The following is a 16,092-nucleotide window of genomic DNA, read 5'->3' on the forward strand; positions in this document are numbered from 1 at the left end:
GAGAAATCTCATACCGTGCTAATTACATCCTATTCCGAAAGTCTTCTTAATTACAATTATTTTGAAATTTTCATTGCTCTCAGATACATTACTCAATTGTTCGATACATTGCAATTGATACATTACTTAAGATTCAGTTGTCGTCGGATATATTCCCTCTACTGTCGAATACATTGGTCTCTACTCCGTTGTTGTGTCATACATTCCTCTATTGTCGAATACATTGATCTCTACTGATTCTGTTGTGTCAGATACATTCCTCTATTGTTGGATACATTTGTTTCTATTATGTTGTTGTGTTGGATCCATTTTTGTATTGTGGGATACATAACTATATATGAACATGATTCATAATGGGAGGGATGTATCTAAGAGGAGATTTTTGTAATTTTTATAAATGGTAGGAAATTTTACATACATACTACTTGGCTGGAATATTAAAACTTTTATTCAATGACTAAAATATCCCAACACATAGTACAATTTTTGTGGTCGTGTTCAGGAGTGCACGTGGTTTGCTTACAAACTAAATAACAATACACGTGTCAACAGGGAAAAGATGAAGGCTCATCCCAAACAATTAACTTTGAATTTTGAATTAGAGTCGCTAATGAACTCTGTTTACTAATATTGCAAGTGAAATTCTCATCAATGTCAATAGGAATTTTGAAACGCGAATGAGCTGTTCATCCTCCTGGAAGTACTATTTGACTCCTCTCTAATTCATAAACGTTTCATACACTTGCCAATTAGAACTTTTGGATCCTCACTCGCTTAAACAATTGTGTTGCTGAGTGAGGCAAGTGACCGAGAAAAACAGTCAACTTCTACAAACAGACCTGCTTTGGAAAATGATTGATTTTAGATTCTCTAATTTTCATGCCTTCAAGTACAATTTCACACCCTTTTCAAGCTTTTAAGATTTGTAGGGAACCATAGTGTTCTATTTTGGATGATGTTGTATTAGTATTTAGTAGTTATTCTTAGATAGAAGTTATGCTTTTAGTATCATCTAAATTTCTTCCGTTATTTTTGTATTGTTTGAATTGCAACTTCTGATTTATTAGCAGACTGGCAGACGATACCAAAACACCATAGTTTATCATATTCATAATTACAATTGTGGAATTGAGAGGATGATCATACAATAGGAGACTAATGATGTTTGGAAATGATTTAGGTAATATTCATTTCCTTAATGAGTTATTATCTGTATTTTTGACACACATAATATTTTATGAAGAAGTTTTCACATTTTATGTCATTATGCATGTGGGATAGGTTTTGCTTTAAAAATTTCTTGTTCAACTTTTCCTTTAAATAAGTGAAATTAAAGATATATAGTTTAAGAGGAAATGACAATAGGGTTGCGGACCGTCTCAACTTCATTTGAAAGTGTCACGCCCCAAAATCTTCAAGCACACAAGAAAGATGATACATGCAAAGAGTGAAGAAGAGAGAGAAGCACCAGAAAAATTTGTGAATACAAAATGGGGATACCCGAAAGAAGATGAAGAGAAATAAGAAATAAAGAGCAAACACGTGTTAAATAGTCACATATGGATCCAAGTATAAACTATAAAGTAGACATTTCTTAGCTTGTTGCACAATTTGTATCCTCTACATATGATAAACAATGACATGCTAATCTTATATATCAAAACTGAAACATCTGCTATATCACTCTTGTAAAGTAATGTAACAATAAAGTTAAAATAGAAAATGTAGTGACACCCTTCTTAGTAATAGATACTTATTTATTCTTATCAAATTTTTTTGATAGTTTTGGTTATATTTTTCTTTCAAATAATTGTTGCCTCGATTTTTATTTATATTTTAGCATTTATTTTTAATTTTAAAAGATTAGAAATTTTATGTTAAAATTTTATAAAATATAAAAAATAATTTATTTAACTTTTATAATCACCAATACTACTAATTTATTTCACTTCTTTCCTTAATCTTCATCTCATCATTAATGTTATTTATATAATTTCTTAAATCACTTATTTTTCTTTTTTAACTCTTTTATTTTCTTTTTTTACTCTTTTATATATATAAAGTTGGATGTGTAAATGATGTACATTCTTAGAAGCTAAGATTACTATTTATCTAATTTCTTAAATTTTTGGGTTCTTTTATCATACTAAATATGATATGTTTTATTATAATTACATTCAATATAGTAAGCAATATGTTCTAGGAATTAAAAGAAAATTATCATTTCAAAAAAAATAAAGGTTAAATTATAATTTTATTATGATTAAGGAAAGATAAAAGATACTATTTCAATATCCCATAATCACATTCAATACATTAGAAATTAATTGAATATAGCTGTAAATGGAAAATGAATCACCATTTAAGAAAAATAAATGTTTGCAATACCATAATAATTAAGGAGAGAGTAAGATATTATTTTAATATCCTAATTCAGAACTTTTGATCTACTACTCAATTAAAAAGAAAATGCATTTAATAATATTAAAAGGTTATTAGTTTAAATTTTTTTTCTCATTCCACTAATTCACGATTTTATTTATTTTTATTTTTAATAGATTGGAAATTTTATGTTAAAATTTTATAAAATATAAAAAATAATTTATTTAACTTTTATAATCACCAATACTACTAATTTATTTCACTTCTTTCCTTAATCTTCATCTCATCATTAATGTTATTTATATAATTTCTTAAATCACTTATTTTTCTTTTTTAACTCTTTTATTTCTTTTTTACTCTTTTATATATATATAAAGTTGGATATGTAAATGATGTACATTTCTTAGAAGCTAAGATTACTATTTATCTAATATCTCAAATTTTTGGGTTCTTTTGTCATACTAAATATGATATGTTTTATTATAATTACATTCAATATAGTAAGCAATATGTTCTTTGAATTAAAAGAAAATTATCATTTCAGAAAAATAAAGATTAAATTACAATTTTATTATGATTAAGGGAAGATAGAGATATTCTTTCAATATCCCAATCCCATAACCTCATTCAATACATTAGAAATTAATTGAATATAGTTGTAAATGAATCACGATTTAAGGAAAATAAATGTTTGCAATACCATAATAATTAAGGAGAGAGTAAGATATTATTTTAATATCCTAATTCGGAACTTTTAATCTACTACTCAATTAAAAAGAAAATGCATTTAATAACCTTAAAAAGTTATTAGTTTATATTTTTTCTCATTGTACTAATTCAATTCAATCAAACTTAATTTTAAAGATAAAATAACAACTCTATTTTAATTGTTATCAATATATTTCAAAAAATTATCGTGAAAAGGTTTTTCTTGCACCTTATTTTGATTTTTATACTATTATTATTATTTTTTGTCATTTTTCAATGATTTCTTATTTCGATTTACAATTTAATATTTATTCTTAAATTCTGATGGTACAAATTAAGGTGGAGTAGAATATAATAAATGATGATTCTTCTACGATATAAGAAGATCTAACGAAATTGAAAGGGTGAAGTTTTTTTTAAAAAAATGGATAGAAAGTTCTATTAAGGTATTATTACGTCATTATTCAATATATTATTTAATATAAATTTCACTTGCGGATGCATTTGTTTAGTATTACAGTGTTATTTCACATTATGAGATATTTCTTAGACATTTAAGGAGAATGGAACACCGAAATATATATTGTATATTAAAGGATCAACTTCATGCAATGAAAGAATTTGTTATTAGCAATTTCTTAGACATTTAAGGAGAATGGAACACCAAAATATATATTGTATATTAAAGGATCAACTTCATGCAATGGAAGAATTTGTTATTAGCAAATATATTTTAACTTATTTGATAAAAAAAATATTCTTCCTCATTTAATAGATATTAATTTTGTCAAGCTTTATTTTTTTCACAATCTTCACATTATTAAAACAAACAATAATATTACGATTAAACAACAAAGTATATATAAAATTAATCAAAAATATTTAATTTTTAATGATCGCGCGAAGCGCGGCCAAATTATATAGTAATTAATTTAAATAAGAAAAAAAGGAAAAAAAGATAAAAATAAATAGAGGCAATAGAGAGGTGTCACATTACATACTCTATGTTTCTCTTTTATATTATATATATATTTATCTTGTCCGCACCAGAAAAGATAACAACTACAAATTTTCTCGTTATTAAAAAAGATTATATATAAAGTATTTATGTAAAGTGCATGCAATATTTCAATTTGAAACGTGCGATCAATTATTATTTTTTCAGAAAAAAGAGGGAAAAACTTTTCAAGGGTAATAAAGTCTTTTGGACATGTTTTACATAGTGCTTGAAGGGTCTCCAATAGGATAAATCATTCTATTATTCGCGATAGTTCCCAACAGACCGTGCCAACGAACCTCCGACTAAGTCTCCGATCGCCGACCGGCCGGCGTATTAGTCTCCTTTCTCCGATCAATTCAAGGTGCGTATCGATCTGCTCTGTGAATTAGTTAAATGATCTACTTGTATTTGTGAAATTATCGTATCTTTAGGGTTTGATTTGTTCGGTTGTCTAAGAATCATGGCTCCAGCCGATTCGAAGGATCACAATTTAGTGTATTATTTATTTTTTAACGGAGAATCTAATTTAGGGAAAAAGAGATAGTAAAATTGACTGAAATTTACGGTCGTTTCTTTGATCTGAAGGTATTTGTGAACTTTGAGAAGGGGCAGAATGAGTCAGGTATTCGAAGGATATGAAAGACAGTACTGTGAGCTTTCAGCTAATTTAACGAAGAAATGCAACTCAGCTACTATCCTCGATGGAGGTGAGAAAAACAGCCATTTCCCTCCTTTTCTTTGAAAGATGCTCTTTTGATGCATTCTTGTTCTCTTCTGAAGAGTTTATGCATGATTTGGTCCCGATTATCCAAGTTACTGGATACGTGTGCTGGTGGGAGTTCAACAAGTACTTGTGGAATTAGTCGAGGAGGACACAAGCCGGTGCAAACACCACAATTATTAAAAAGAAAATTTCTGCTTGATTTTTTTGATCTTTTAAATCTCAAAGAATATTTACAAGAGTAAATAGCACTGCTCTTCATGCTGGATTACACAACATGTCCTGTAAAACCAATTTGTTTTTAAAATTGGAAATAATATGTCAATCTGTGGTGGCTATAGCTTTTACTAAAGTTGTTTAGATTGTTTTGGTTATTTGGCTAATTATTTACTTTCTCACAGCTCAGTGTTTTCCTGCTGGCCAGTTCTATATATTTTAACTGTGGCAAATGGATGAGATTTTCTATCAAGTGAGCAATTGGGAAGATTATAAAAATGGTTCTTAATTGTAGAACTTTGTTTAATTTTCCAAAATGTGTAGTCTCTCTCTGCTAGCATTTCAATTGATTTTTGTGAAAAATGCATAAGCTATTTTAGCAGGTGTTAATAAGATATCCAAAATGAGGAGTATAGAGTTAGCAATGGGAGGAGATATTACACGTGCGAGGTCAAGATAACTAGTTTGCTTTTAGATACACATTAGGTAATTGGAGTGTCTGAAAGTAAATTTGGCATTACTCTTATGTGTAACTGTGTTCCAGATGATATAACTACTGATATATTGTAATGATCTTTGACTGGCATCATACATATCACTATTTCAGTACTGTTGTTTATGGAAGCAACTCGTAACAAGAAAGTTACAGTAATACAAATCCTGTAACTAGTGTGGATTATGCAGGCGATAACATTCTCTTGATCTTCTAAAAAATGGATATAACATTCTCTTGACATAATTGTCCTGAAATCTACCCCAGAAAATGCTGCTAAGTTACATTTGAAACCTCCACTGTTACTACTTGTTTTTGTGTTCTTCTGCATTTTTTACCATTTGGTGAGTTATTGCCTTTTTGTTGCTTCTGTTACTTCTCAATCACAGGGCTCATTAACCTGAGATTTCTGTATTTCATTCTATTTTGGACCTCTGTTACAGCTTTACTCTTTGACCATTAGCTCAGTTGCTTTTTAAAACTGTTTCTGTGTCTTTTGTTCAACTTGCAGAACAGAAGAAACAGAAAGTGTCTGAAATAAAAGCTGGTCTAGATGATGCTGAAGCGTTGGTAATTCGTAAAGCTTTGGCTGCAACCTGTTTTTGTTTGTTTCTGAAATATTTTGGTTTATAATGCTCTTTTGTCCTCATTTCCAGATTCGCAAAATGGACCTAGAAGCTCGGAGTTTACCTCCAAATGTTAAAGCCACACTTCTTGCCAAGTTGAGAGAATATAAGAGTGATCTGAACAACTTAAAAACTGAAGTGAAAAGAATCACATCAGGAAATGCAAACCAAGCTGCAAGGGATGAATTGTTGGAATCGGGAATGGCAGATGCTAACATGGTAATCCCCTTTCCCTATCGTGTTTTCAAGAATCAAGCTAGTCAGTTCGTGAAAGAACTACAAGCTGATCTTAATCCCTTATAGCTTTGCATAAGTAGATTCTCATTCCCTTCTTGTTAAACATAGGTGGCTAGTTTCCAATTGCTACTTCAATCCTAATGGCATGCAGATAATTGTACTGCACAGACTGACTATCATAGTTTTCCAGACATCTGAACCAATAATGCTTTTCTCACATTGTATTACTTTACTGGTTTACATTTTCAACTTTCTATTTGTGGTCTACATCAATTTTAGGTTCTATTTTTGCCCCCTCTTTTGTGTTGTTTGAATGGTTTTCCTTTACAAGGGAAGTTTAACCAGTGTGGTGTAGTTTATGTCAAGAGGGAGAACAGCAAGTAGTGTAAGCTTCTAAGCAGTTTGGAACTTGTATTACTCCGTCCATTCCATTTTATGATAGAGGTATTCGATTGGGCACAAGGTTTAAGATGTTAATTTGATTTTTACTATATTTGTGATATTGGAAAAGAACGTTAAACTAATAGTTGAAAATTAAATCTGATAGAGAAACTTCTCTTCGAGTTAAAATCTAAACATTTAAATGAGTTTATAATCCTGAAAGTTGTGAAAGTGGTATAGAGTATGATTACTTGTGGAATGGTGTCAAATACGTCTGGAATGTTGCATGAAGGAAAGAGTATTCATATAAATTGGAAGGAGAAACATGAAGTTATAAGTCCTCTATGGCAAGCTCGTTGCTTGAGTCTTCTTTTCGAGCAATCATATCTTTTATCAATGTACTGTCAGGATATCTTATGTGAGAGTGAAAACTTCTTCACTTTTTTGATTGACGCTTCATTGGAAATTATGCTCTTGCTTGATCAAAATTTTGATCTAATGCCATACAGGTGTCTGCTGATCAAAGGCAAAGGTTGATGATGTCAACAGATAGATTGAACCGTTCAAGCGACAGGATCAGGGATAGTCGAAAGACAATGCTAGAAACCGAAGATCTGGGGGTCTCAATTCTTCAAGATTTGCATCAACAACGTCAGTCTCTTCTGCATGCACATGACACGGTACACAATCTATTCATATTTGTCCATCATATCTGAACAGCCTAAACAAATTGTGAAACTAAGAGGTGGACAAACAGAGATTCTGATATGCCATTATTGTGAATATTAAAAGATCATGTGGTTTGATAAATCTAATTAAATTTGCTTTAAAGAAAGGTTTCTGTGGAATAAGCTTGAGATTAACATGCGTAATTATGTAAATGCAATGATCAGTGAGTTTCTTCCTTCACAGCTCCATGGAGTGGATGATAATATTAGCAGGAGCAAGAAGATTCTGACTACAATGTCAAGAAGGATGAGCAGGAATAAATGGATCATTGGCACTATCATTGTTGTCTTGGTCCTGGCTATCCTATTAGTTCTTTACTTCAAGCTCGCCCATTAGCTCAACGAATGGTTTTCAGGATTTCTGCCGCTTCTCATTTGTTACAGCAAAACATTTATCTTTGGACACACTGCTTCTGATTTCACAGTTAGTTGCCTCATTTGCGGTTTGTGTGGTGTGGTTTGGTAGTGTGCTTCTTATACTGGCAATTTTCATAATATTAATTCCCATGTTTGTCGGTTACTATGTTTGAATTTGGTGATCCTTGTCTGAAATGAGTAAAATGTATTTAATGTTATGCACCAATTTAGTCTCTTTCCCTTCTTTTCATCACTATCGCTCTTTGCTTTAGCCCACTCATACACCCCTGTTCTTCTTTGGACTTATTATGGTTCATCTTTCCAAAGGATTGGATCAGATAACAACCAAGGTCATCTAGAAACGAATTATTATCTTAAAAAAAGATAAAACCTTTTAAGATCCAAGTGTAAGAGTTGATTGCCCTTGTGTACAGTACTTCTTTATCCCCCTTGGAAACCTACGCTATTGAATGAGATTTAGAACCTCTTATGAGGAGGATCCGTCTGTTATTGCTTAATGTAAAATATGTTCCTTTTGTACATATGTTCAGAAAACACTTGGGTGTAAAATGTGTTTATATACATAGGTTTTATTTTTTGCAAAATAATATAGGGTCAAGGAAAATCTCAAATCTTGCACGTGGCAAGTATTTTCTGAGATCATGCATTTTTGCAAAAGTGGTCATTTTTCACCTGTGAAACTCATCTAGTCTCGGTTAAACATGGGTCAGTAACGGTCTGCAAATACCACACCTTGTGACTATTTTGCCAACGGAAAGCTCTCCAGGTTAAGCTTGCTTATGTCCGACTAAAAAATTAACCACAGAGAGCTCCCATAACTCACAATATTGTGAAGGCAAGAGGCTCCAACTACTCTTTAAAAAAGTAAAACATGCATAACTTTCAGGTATCACCTAATGCTACCCGTATGCCACCGTTATGGATAGAAGCAGCAAACAATGATATACTAAGCTTTGGCAATATCTCAGAGTTGACCACGCAATCTATCTGTTACATACAGATTCCATCTTTCTTCTCTTTTTCTATTGTAAAATTGAAAACAGTTTTCAGAAAAAATGTCACTGTGATCTCATTACCTTGCTCGACTGTGAAATCACAGGCTGGCCACCTCACTCCAAGATAGTTCCTAAATTCCAGTGACATTAGACAGGAAAAGCCAGAGCCGCTATAACACAATTAAGTTCTCCTGTCCAGATTGTTTCTCTTAGAATCTTGATTTTAGCTTTATACATTTCCTTGTTAACATATAGTGATATGATGCTGAAAAGCAGTGGGATCAGGAGGATTTCTTAATTTTTCATTGCACAACTGATCATGCATGTAGACAAAGTCTCTGAAGGTAAGTTGAAAAGCAAGCCTGTTCCATTTGTGGGCATGTTGATCAAACTGAAGCATCTTTCTTTCTGCATTCATCCTCGAGGTATAACAGCTCTTTGCACAGGTATTCTGAGAACACAAACCATTCATTGACATGGAAAACTACCAAAAGATTGCAATCATCATAAACACATCGATGGATCGTCCTCAGGTGAATCAAAGTTTCCAGTTTGTTCCTCCTCATCCTCCTCTTCATCAACATCATAATCAGCTGACGCAGGATGTCCATTAAGATCCACATTCACACCATTGACCTTCCTTACAAACTGTCCTCTCACACGAGGTCTCCGTTCTGCCAGCTTTTTTCGGTTAACATACCTGATCTTCTTGTCAAAACATCTTTCCTTTCTCTTCTGTCTAAACTTCAACAGTGCGGCCTTTCTACGATCAACTTTGCTCCACTTACCTTCAGCTGAAGGCGAATTTCCAATTGTGGGCCATTGATGTGGTGTTGGCATTTCGCCAGGTCGTAAGCATAGGCCCATAGGGTAGTAAGGAAATGATGACATTCCATGCATATGAGGGGGACATGGTGGCATATGATTGTATTGAGGTGACGCAGCTGAATTAGCATGGTTGTGGAGATCTTGCAGGTTCTTCTGATACATTTGTGCTGATGGTGGCATCATGACTTGATTCATTGCTCCAGGCATAAAATAGGAATAAGCATTTGGAATGTGAAAATTCACAGCATCACGCTGGGCTTCATTGCGCAGATGCATGTACACCTGCGAGAACTCCTCCATCTTTGAGTTCCTCTGTTGCGGTAATTCTAGTGATAAAGGGGGAGTAGAGGACCTTTCCATGGAATACGAATCTGGTAAACTGTTACTACTTGGATAGTCATCAACATGTGAATGATTTTCAACTGCATCTCCATTAACTTGCATTTGAGTTTCAATCTCTAAATGCCCTACAGCTGCATTGGTCTTCTCTTCCATCCTTGATTGGTGAGCCACATTTTCATGGGTAGAGATCATTCCTTGGTCATTGCTTTTAGGCATGCCTGATTTGACATAGGTAAAGAATGCTGAGGACTCACCTATCTTCAGTTCACTCTTCTTAGGAAATGAAGAAATTCGTCCTGTTCAATAAGCATAACATTAAACTTAAACCCATCTGTAGAAATAGGAGAGGTTAATCTCATATTGTTATAATTCTCAGAAGCATACCAGGCAAAGCATATTACCCGTAGTAATCAATTTCCGGGTCTGTTACATATACTAGAGCACAGAGATTACCATTGAAGTTGCTTATTAAGCAACTCATTTAAAAGGGCTATTTGAACACAAAAGTTGAAAGGCATTTGTACATCCGTTAACAAGTACTCAATGATTGCCCTAAACCATTCCAACAACAACATACCCAATGTAAGTGTAATCCCACAAGTGGGGTTTGGGGAAGGTAGGATGTTGGTGGACCTTGCCCCTACCTTTGTGGGGTAGAGAGGCAGAATTGCAAGAAAAATATGACAAGTAAAATAGCAATGCACAAAGAAAATGCAACAGCAGATAGTAATATATGCAAAAGAATAAAGACACGTGACTACTAAATAAGAAGAGGAGGCTAGCCCCCTAAACCATTCCAATGATAAAATACATCAAACTCGACTTTAGGCAAAGGAATACAGGACCTACTCAAACTTTTCCTCAGCATATGCCAAATCTACAAACAGATGTAAGGCCTGCTTCTATAACTTGCTTACACTAACACTACCTTAGACATGCCTCACATTTCCACTAAATAGTTTATGCTCCAAAATTTGAGTGTTAAAAAGACTAAATATGTTGCTCAGGCTCTCCAAGAACATTGTTGTACATGTATCGGATCCTCAAAAAATGCACCACTTTTGGAGATTCGACACACACCGATCGATATTTTGAGAAGTTCGAGCAACCTATCACTGGCTAATGATTTCAGGCTAAAGTAACAGCAATATACACAAATACCTAGAAGATACCTTTCAAGCATGAAGGAAAACTGGAAAAACAGAATGATTTTAGGCTTAAGCAACAGAAATATACTCGAATGCCTACACTTTTAAGTACCCCTAGAGCATGGAGGAAAGTGAAAATGCAACCCAAGTAACAAGCTACACTTCTCTCTTCCTTCTTTGGGTTGGGGAAGAATGTCGTGTGTGTATGGGCAGGAGGCTAAGTGCTGTATATGGGTGTGAAATATGTAATAGGTAACCTACTCTGTCAACCCAATGTTGCCTCCTTTAACAAATAGTACTAAACAAACTTGACAACAGAAAAAAAAAACTAATGAAAGGTAGTATTCACTTTCTAGAGAGATCAGTGAATCATTATGTTCCTCAGGTTGAAAATAATGGCAAGTAAATCGCATTACAACAATCAAGGAGACTGAATGACTTAAAGCCATATGAATCACTGACCTGTCTGTCGATTATTAGTTCCTGGCACATTATACTGACACTCAAATGGAACCACAACCACAGTCTCTACAGCAGCAGTAGTGGTGGCAGCATTGATCTGAAAATATAGTAACCATGAGACGGGAAATGCAAAACCATCATATGTCAGTTTATTCCTCTCTAATCAGGAAGGAAACTATTGCTGAATGTTAGAAAACAGTAACAGGTTCATAGAAAGGCATGAACAAAGGTTATTATATCACCATAGAATGTCAGAAAATCGTGCTCCTAAAGATTTGCAATGTGAATATCATTCTTTTAATCTTTGTATCAGATAATAATTTTTGACAAATAATTGTCTGATAGGAGTAATGATTAAGTCTCTTTAAAAAATCTGAAGGTTGTGTGTAAGGATGCAAGAAGCCCCTTCTCAGTCTGTTGTTTGTCACTTGGAATTGATGCAAAACTAACGTGCATTACAATTGTTATATAGTGTGCTTAGCTGTTTAAGATCTGCTAGCAGGAATTAAATTGCTTTAGCATATTACCACCCTTTACAGTGGTCTGAAATTATTGTAAGACAAGCTCAACAATTTGGCAGTTACAGCAGGGAAACAAGAAAAGAATATTTTAGTAAAGGGGTATGCCTATATCTGTTAATGACGACATATAAACAATAGCTTAAATCAGCTCATTATCATTAAGAAAGGAGGAAAACAAGTTTTAACTCTATCTAAAAATTTAATAAACAGCACATTGACAAATGAGGTAGACAGATCCCAGAAAATGACTCAGTGGTTGCTGAGTGAATTTGTGCTGCAGCTAGAAAACATAATTTGCAAGTAATTTTCAAAACAAAAGGAGCTTCTGGTGCTTCCAGGAATTTACGTTCATCATCCAGGTATTGGGATATTGATGCTGCTAGCTACCATGAATTATTCCAAGAGATTTGAATTTGGTCCGTGACCACACTAAACCATATTCAAATAAAAACCTATCTTGCTAAAGAAACCATAAGTATGTAAACCTAAAAGTAACACCCACATCAACACGATTAGTCAAAGGTCTGATGACAGTTCACCTTCCAGTTTCCCTGGAGGAGGAAACAGAGTGTGTCAACGGCAGCAGAGTGATGGCATTAAGTTTTGTAAATTTTTTTTAACTCCACCCCACAACCAAGAAGTCACCCGTAAAGTTTCATATACCACTTGGTTATGTCAACTTTCAATTCTGAAGCCTCCACACTTTCAAGGCTTATCTCAAAATTACAGACTTACAAAAGAACAAGTCACTGATGCACACAAAACAGTCACCTTGAATACAGAGAAAATATGAAAGCACAATGATGAATTTTAATAGTGATGTTATGAAAATTTGGACTGCCATGCAAAATTACCTCATCTTCGAACTGAATAGACGAACATAATTCCAGATTGACACTCTTCCGGGACTTATCATCAGTATCATCAGAGAAAAGAGTAGTGCTATTTGTATTATGATCACTGGGGTCTGATAAAATCAAATCAAAGTCGTAACTCAGGATGTTCTTCTCTGCTAGTCCAAGCTGTACATGGAACAAAAGAAAAGCAAGGAACATTAAATGGATGTTTGTCATAGACCATATAAGAATCCAAAATTATAGGGTAGAGAAGTTCCCTGCATGCAACTAAGGAAAATGATGTCAAAAATAAAAAGGGTTCAAACATTTTTTGCTTCTTTATTAAGAACATGCGCCTAGACCCTTCTATTTACCTTTACACTAAATCAACCGAAGTCTTTCAAGTAAGAGAAATGCAATTGCTAAGAAGAATTGTTAAGCGATCAAATAAAATACATGCCATTTGCCTTCTTCTCCACATGTGAGTCCACAAGTTCAACAGCTCATTAGTGCGGAGAGGCTTCACAAGGTAGTCAGCTGCTCCAAATTTGAGGCACTTGACGACAATAGAAACTTCATCTTGTGACGACATCACTAGGAAAGCGAAAAAAACAATGAAATATTTTACTGCTCTTTCAGTACAGTCAAAATCAAGTTATAATTTATACAAAGTTATGCTTACTGATCACAGGAATGCGTCGCAGTTCTTTATCCTTCATAATGTATTTCAACATCTTGTATCCTTTGGTAATAGGAAGGTCAACTTCAGAAAGAATGATATCTATGTCAGGTCCTTCAGCATTCAGTGCATCAATCACCTGTCTGGGTGACCTCACTAAAGTCACTGCAAAGAAACAATTACCACCATCAACACAAGAACATGCAGTGCTGCCTTAAAAATATCATGTGTATTATAAGCCAAGTAGCCAACTGCAGACTGACCTAGGAGCAAAAAAAGAGTAACTTACTAACAGTAATACAAGCATCTTACCCCAGTCACTGCTAGCCCCCAGGTGTTCTCTGTCCTTTAGTTTGTTTTCATTATTCATCTATCTATTCTGAGATGGAAATTAATTAATACCAACTAAGCTAATATGTGCAAACTATTTCCTTTTTAAAGATCCAGTTCTACACTCCATCACCATTTTCTTCTCATTTTGTTGCAATTTTCAATTTGGGAAGGGGGGAGAACTGGGGATTGATGAACTTGAACCTTTTGGCAAAGTTGCAAAACTGAATTCTGCCCCACTCCTCCCCCAGACCTTCAATAATTAGATGAGGGAAAGAAAGCCTCTATCACTATTATTACAAAACATCAACAATTTAATTAGAAGTGAGCTGAGAGATAAACTGAATGAACATTAATCTTCAAAATGATCAAGGAGAAGTAACATGGTTAAGTTGGGAAAAATCAGAGCTCATATTTGATAAAGCAAGTGATCTGTCATCTGTAAAAACACGGGAGTCAAATTAAAAATAACAAAAACATCCCACTCAGAAGTCAGAACAAGAGTACTTATAAGACCTTAGTTCACATTAATCTACTACCTGCTTTAGGAGAAAAATATAAATCATCCCATATCAAATCGCATACAACACATACATATTACTAACAATAATGGAATAAAAGAAAAAAACATAAACTAGGAGCTCCAAGAACTTCACTAAACACGAGCTGACTAGAATATTACCTTGATAAGAACATTTGCACAAGAGTGTTAAAACTTCCTGCGAGCTACTGAGATCTTTATCACACAGTAAAATCCGCACTTTACTCCTATCAATGAACCCATCCCCACTCTTAATAATCTTATTCTTCTCCATCATCACCAGGAAAATACTCAAATCAACAAACTTCAAAATTCCAGCTCCAAACCCCCACACTCCCCCAATATCACTACTACACAACCTCCATTAAACGCACTCCCCTCTCTTCACAACTAGTAAAATTAGAACTTAGGGTTTCTAATTCATCCGGTTTCATTAGCGGATCACCTAGTCAATCTTATCCAACGCAAGGACATACATCCCGTTTTCTGCCCTGTACTAAACAAACAAGCAGCAAACTCTCCGGCACGTCGGACGGAATCAACAACCGGAAAAAAACATAAATTCACAAACCAACATCACCGTTCGTCTGACCGATCCGCCGGCGCAGGTTAGCAAGAAACTACTTCCGGTAAATCTGTACAACACTTCCTAAATCGATTCTACCTAACCTAGAGTAAAAGTCAAGTTAGCAAAAAAAAAAAAAAGAAGAGGAAGAGTCTCTTCTGGTTCGTAAGGTTGTGAGTGGTCGTCGAAAAGTTTCAGCTTTTACTCAGGCCGACGAAAAATGAAATATTTTTAATATAGCACTCTTGAGGTAGATGGTGAGAGCTAAAGTGCGCTGTGTTTTAGGGGTGAAAATATCTGAGCCGTAGAATAAGGAAAGAATGAAGGGTGATGATTGGATGAAGTAGGCGTAGGTGGCACGCGGCGTAAGATAGTGGAATGTAATTACGTGGAAAAGAAAAGTGAAAAGAAAAAGAGCAAAAAGGGCAAAAAGTGAGTGGGAGGATATTTAGGGGGTGTGGGAGGATATTTTGTTAGAGATAGAGGAGATGCCACGTCACGTGGAGATCTGGTAAAGGCGTGTTTGGATTGTGAATTTGTTGAAAAGGGGAAAAAAATATGTATAAGGTTTCTTATTGGTTATTGGATTTGGATTTGAATTTGGATTCGGATTCGGGTCCCAAGAAATAAATTGGAAGGCCCAATTTTCCACACACGTATATATTCCTCACGTGTGAAACCAACTTGCCTTAAATCTTCAACCATGTTATTCTTTTTCTGATCTTATCCATTCACTTCTCTTTTTCCTTTTTAGTATAAAGAATTGTACGATTACAGTAATCAATGAAGTGATTGAGATTGAGAATTTAACGTCTCAAGTGAAGATAAAAATACTAGCTAATTCTTCCATATGTCTTAGCAATAAGAAGAAAGAATTTAATTACATGAGGGATTATGCACCATGGGATTGTTATCTTTATTCTTCATTTGTTATGTTAGGATGATTCAGTCATGTATAAACATATCACAGATAGA

At 34.0% G+C, this 16,092-nt stretch overlaps 2 protein-coding genes across 2 annotated transcripts; one reads left to right on the plus strand and one right to left on the minus strand.

Moving 5' to 3' along the window:
* Positions 1-4,380: 4,380 nt before the first annotated feature.
* On the plus strand, positions 4,381-8,075 carry LOC102593330 (vesicle transport v-SNARE 13-like). Its single transcript, NM_001287988.1, is given in 6 exon segments — positions 4,381-4,451; positions 4,676-4,797; positions 6,032-6,090; positions 6,177-6,365; positions 7,274-7,444; positions 7,677-8,075. Coding segments are annotated over 5 exon segments (666 nt in total). The 5' UTR covers positions 4,381-4,451; positions 4,676-4,703; the 3' UTR covers positions 7,830-8,075.
* A 714-nt stretch (positions 8,076-8,789) lies between these two features.
* Positions 8,790-15,349, minus strand: LOC102593655 (two-component response regulator-like APRR1). The gene is made up of 6 exons (XM_006364516.2): positions 14,694-15,349; positions 13,685-13,846; positions 13,463-13,596; positions 13,021-13,188; positions 11,646-11,742; positions 8,790-10,331 (listed from the first exon to the last, which is right to left on the minus strand). The coding sequence occupies exons 1-6, from the start codon at positions 14,827-14,829 to the stop codon at positions 9,370-9,372; spliced, it is 1,659 nt and encodes a 552-aa protein (XP_006364578.1). The 5' UTR covers positions 14,830-15,349; the 3' UTR covers positions 8,790-9,369.
* Positions 15,350-16,092: the final 743 nt, after the last annotated feature.

This window comes from Solanum tuberosum, unplaced genomic scaffold (genome assembly GCF_000226075.1).
Source record: "Solanum tuberosum cultivar DM 1-3 516 R44 unplaced genomic scaffold, SolTub_3.0 scf00497, whole genome shotgun sequence".
Lineage (NCBI taxonomy): Eukaryota > Viridiplantae > Streptophyta > Magnoliopsida > Solanales > Solanaceae > Solanum > Solanum tuberosum.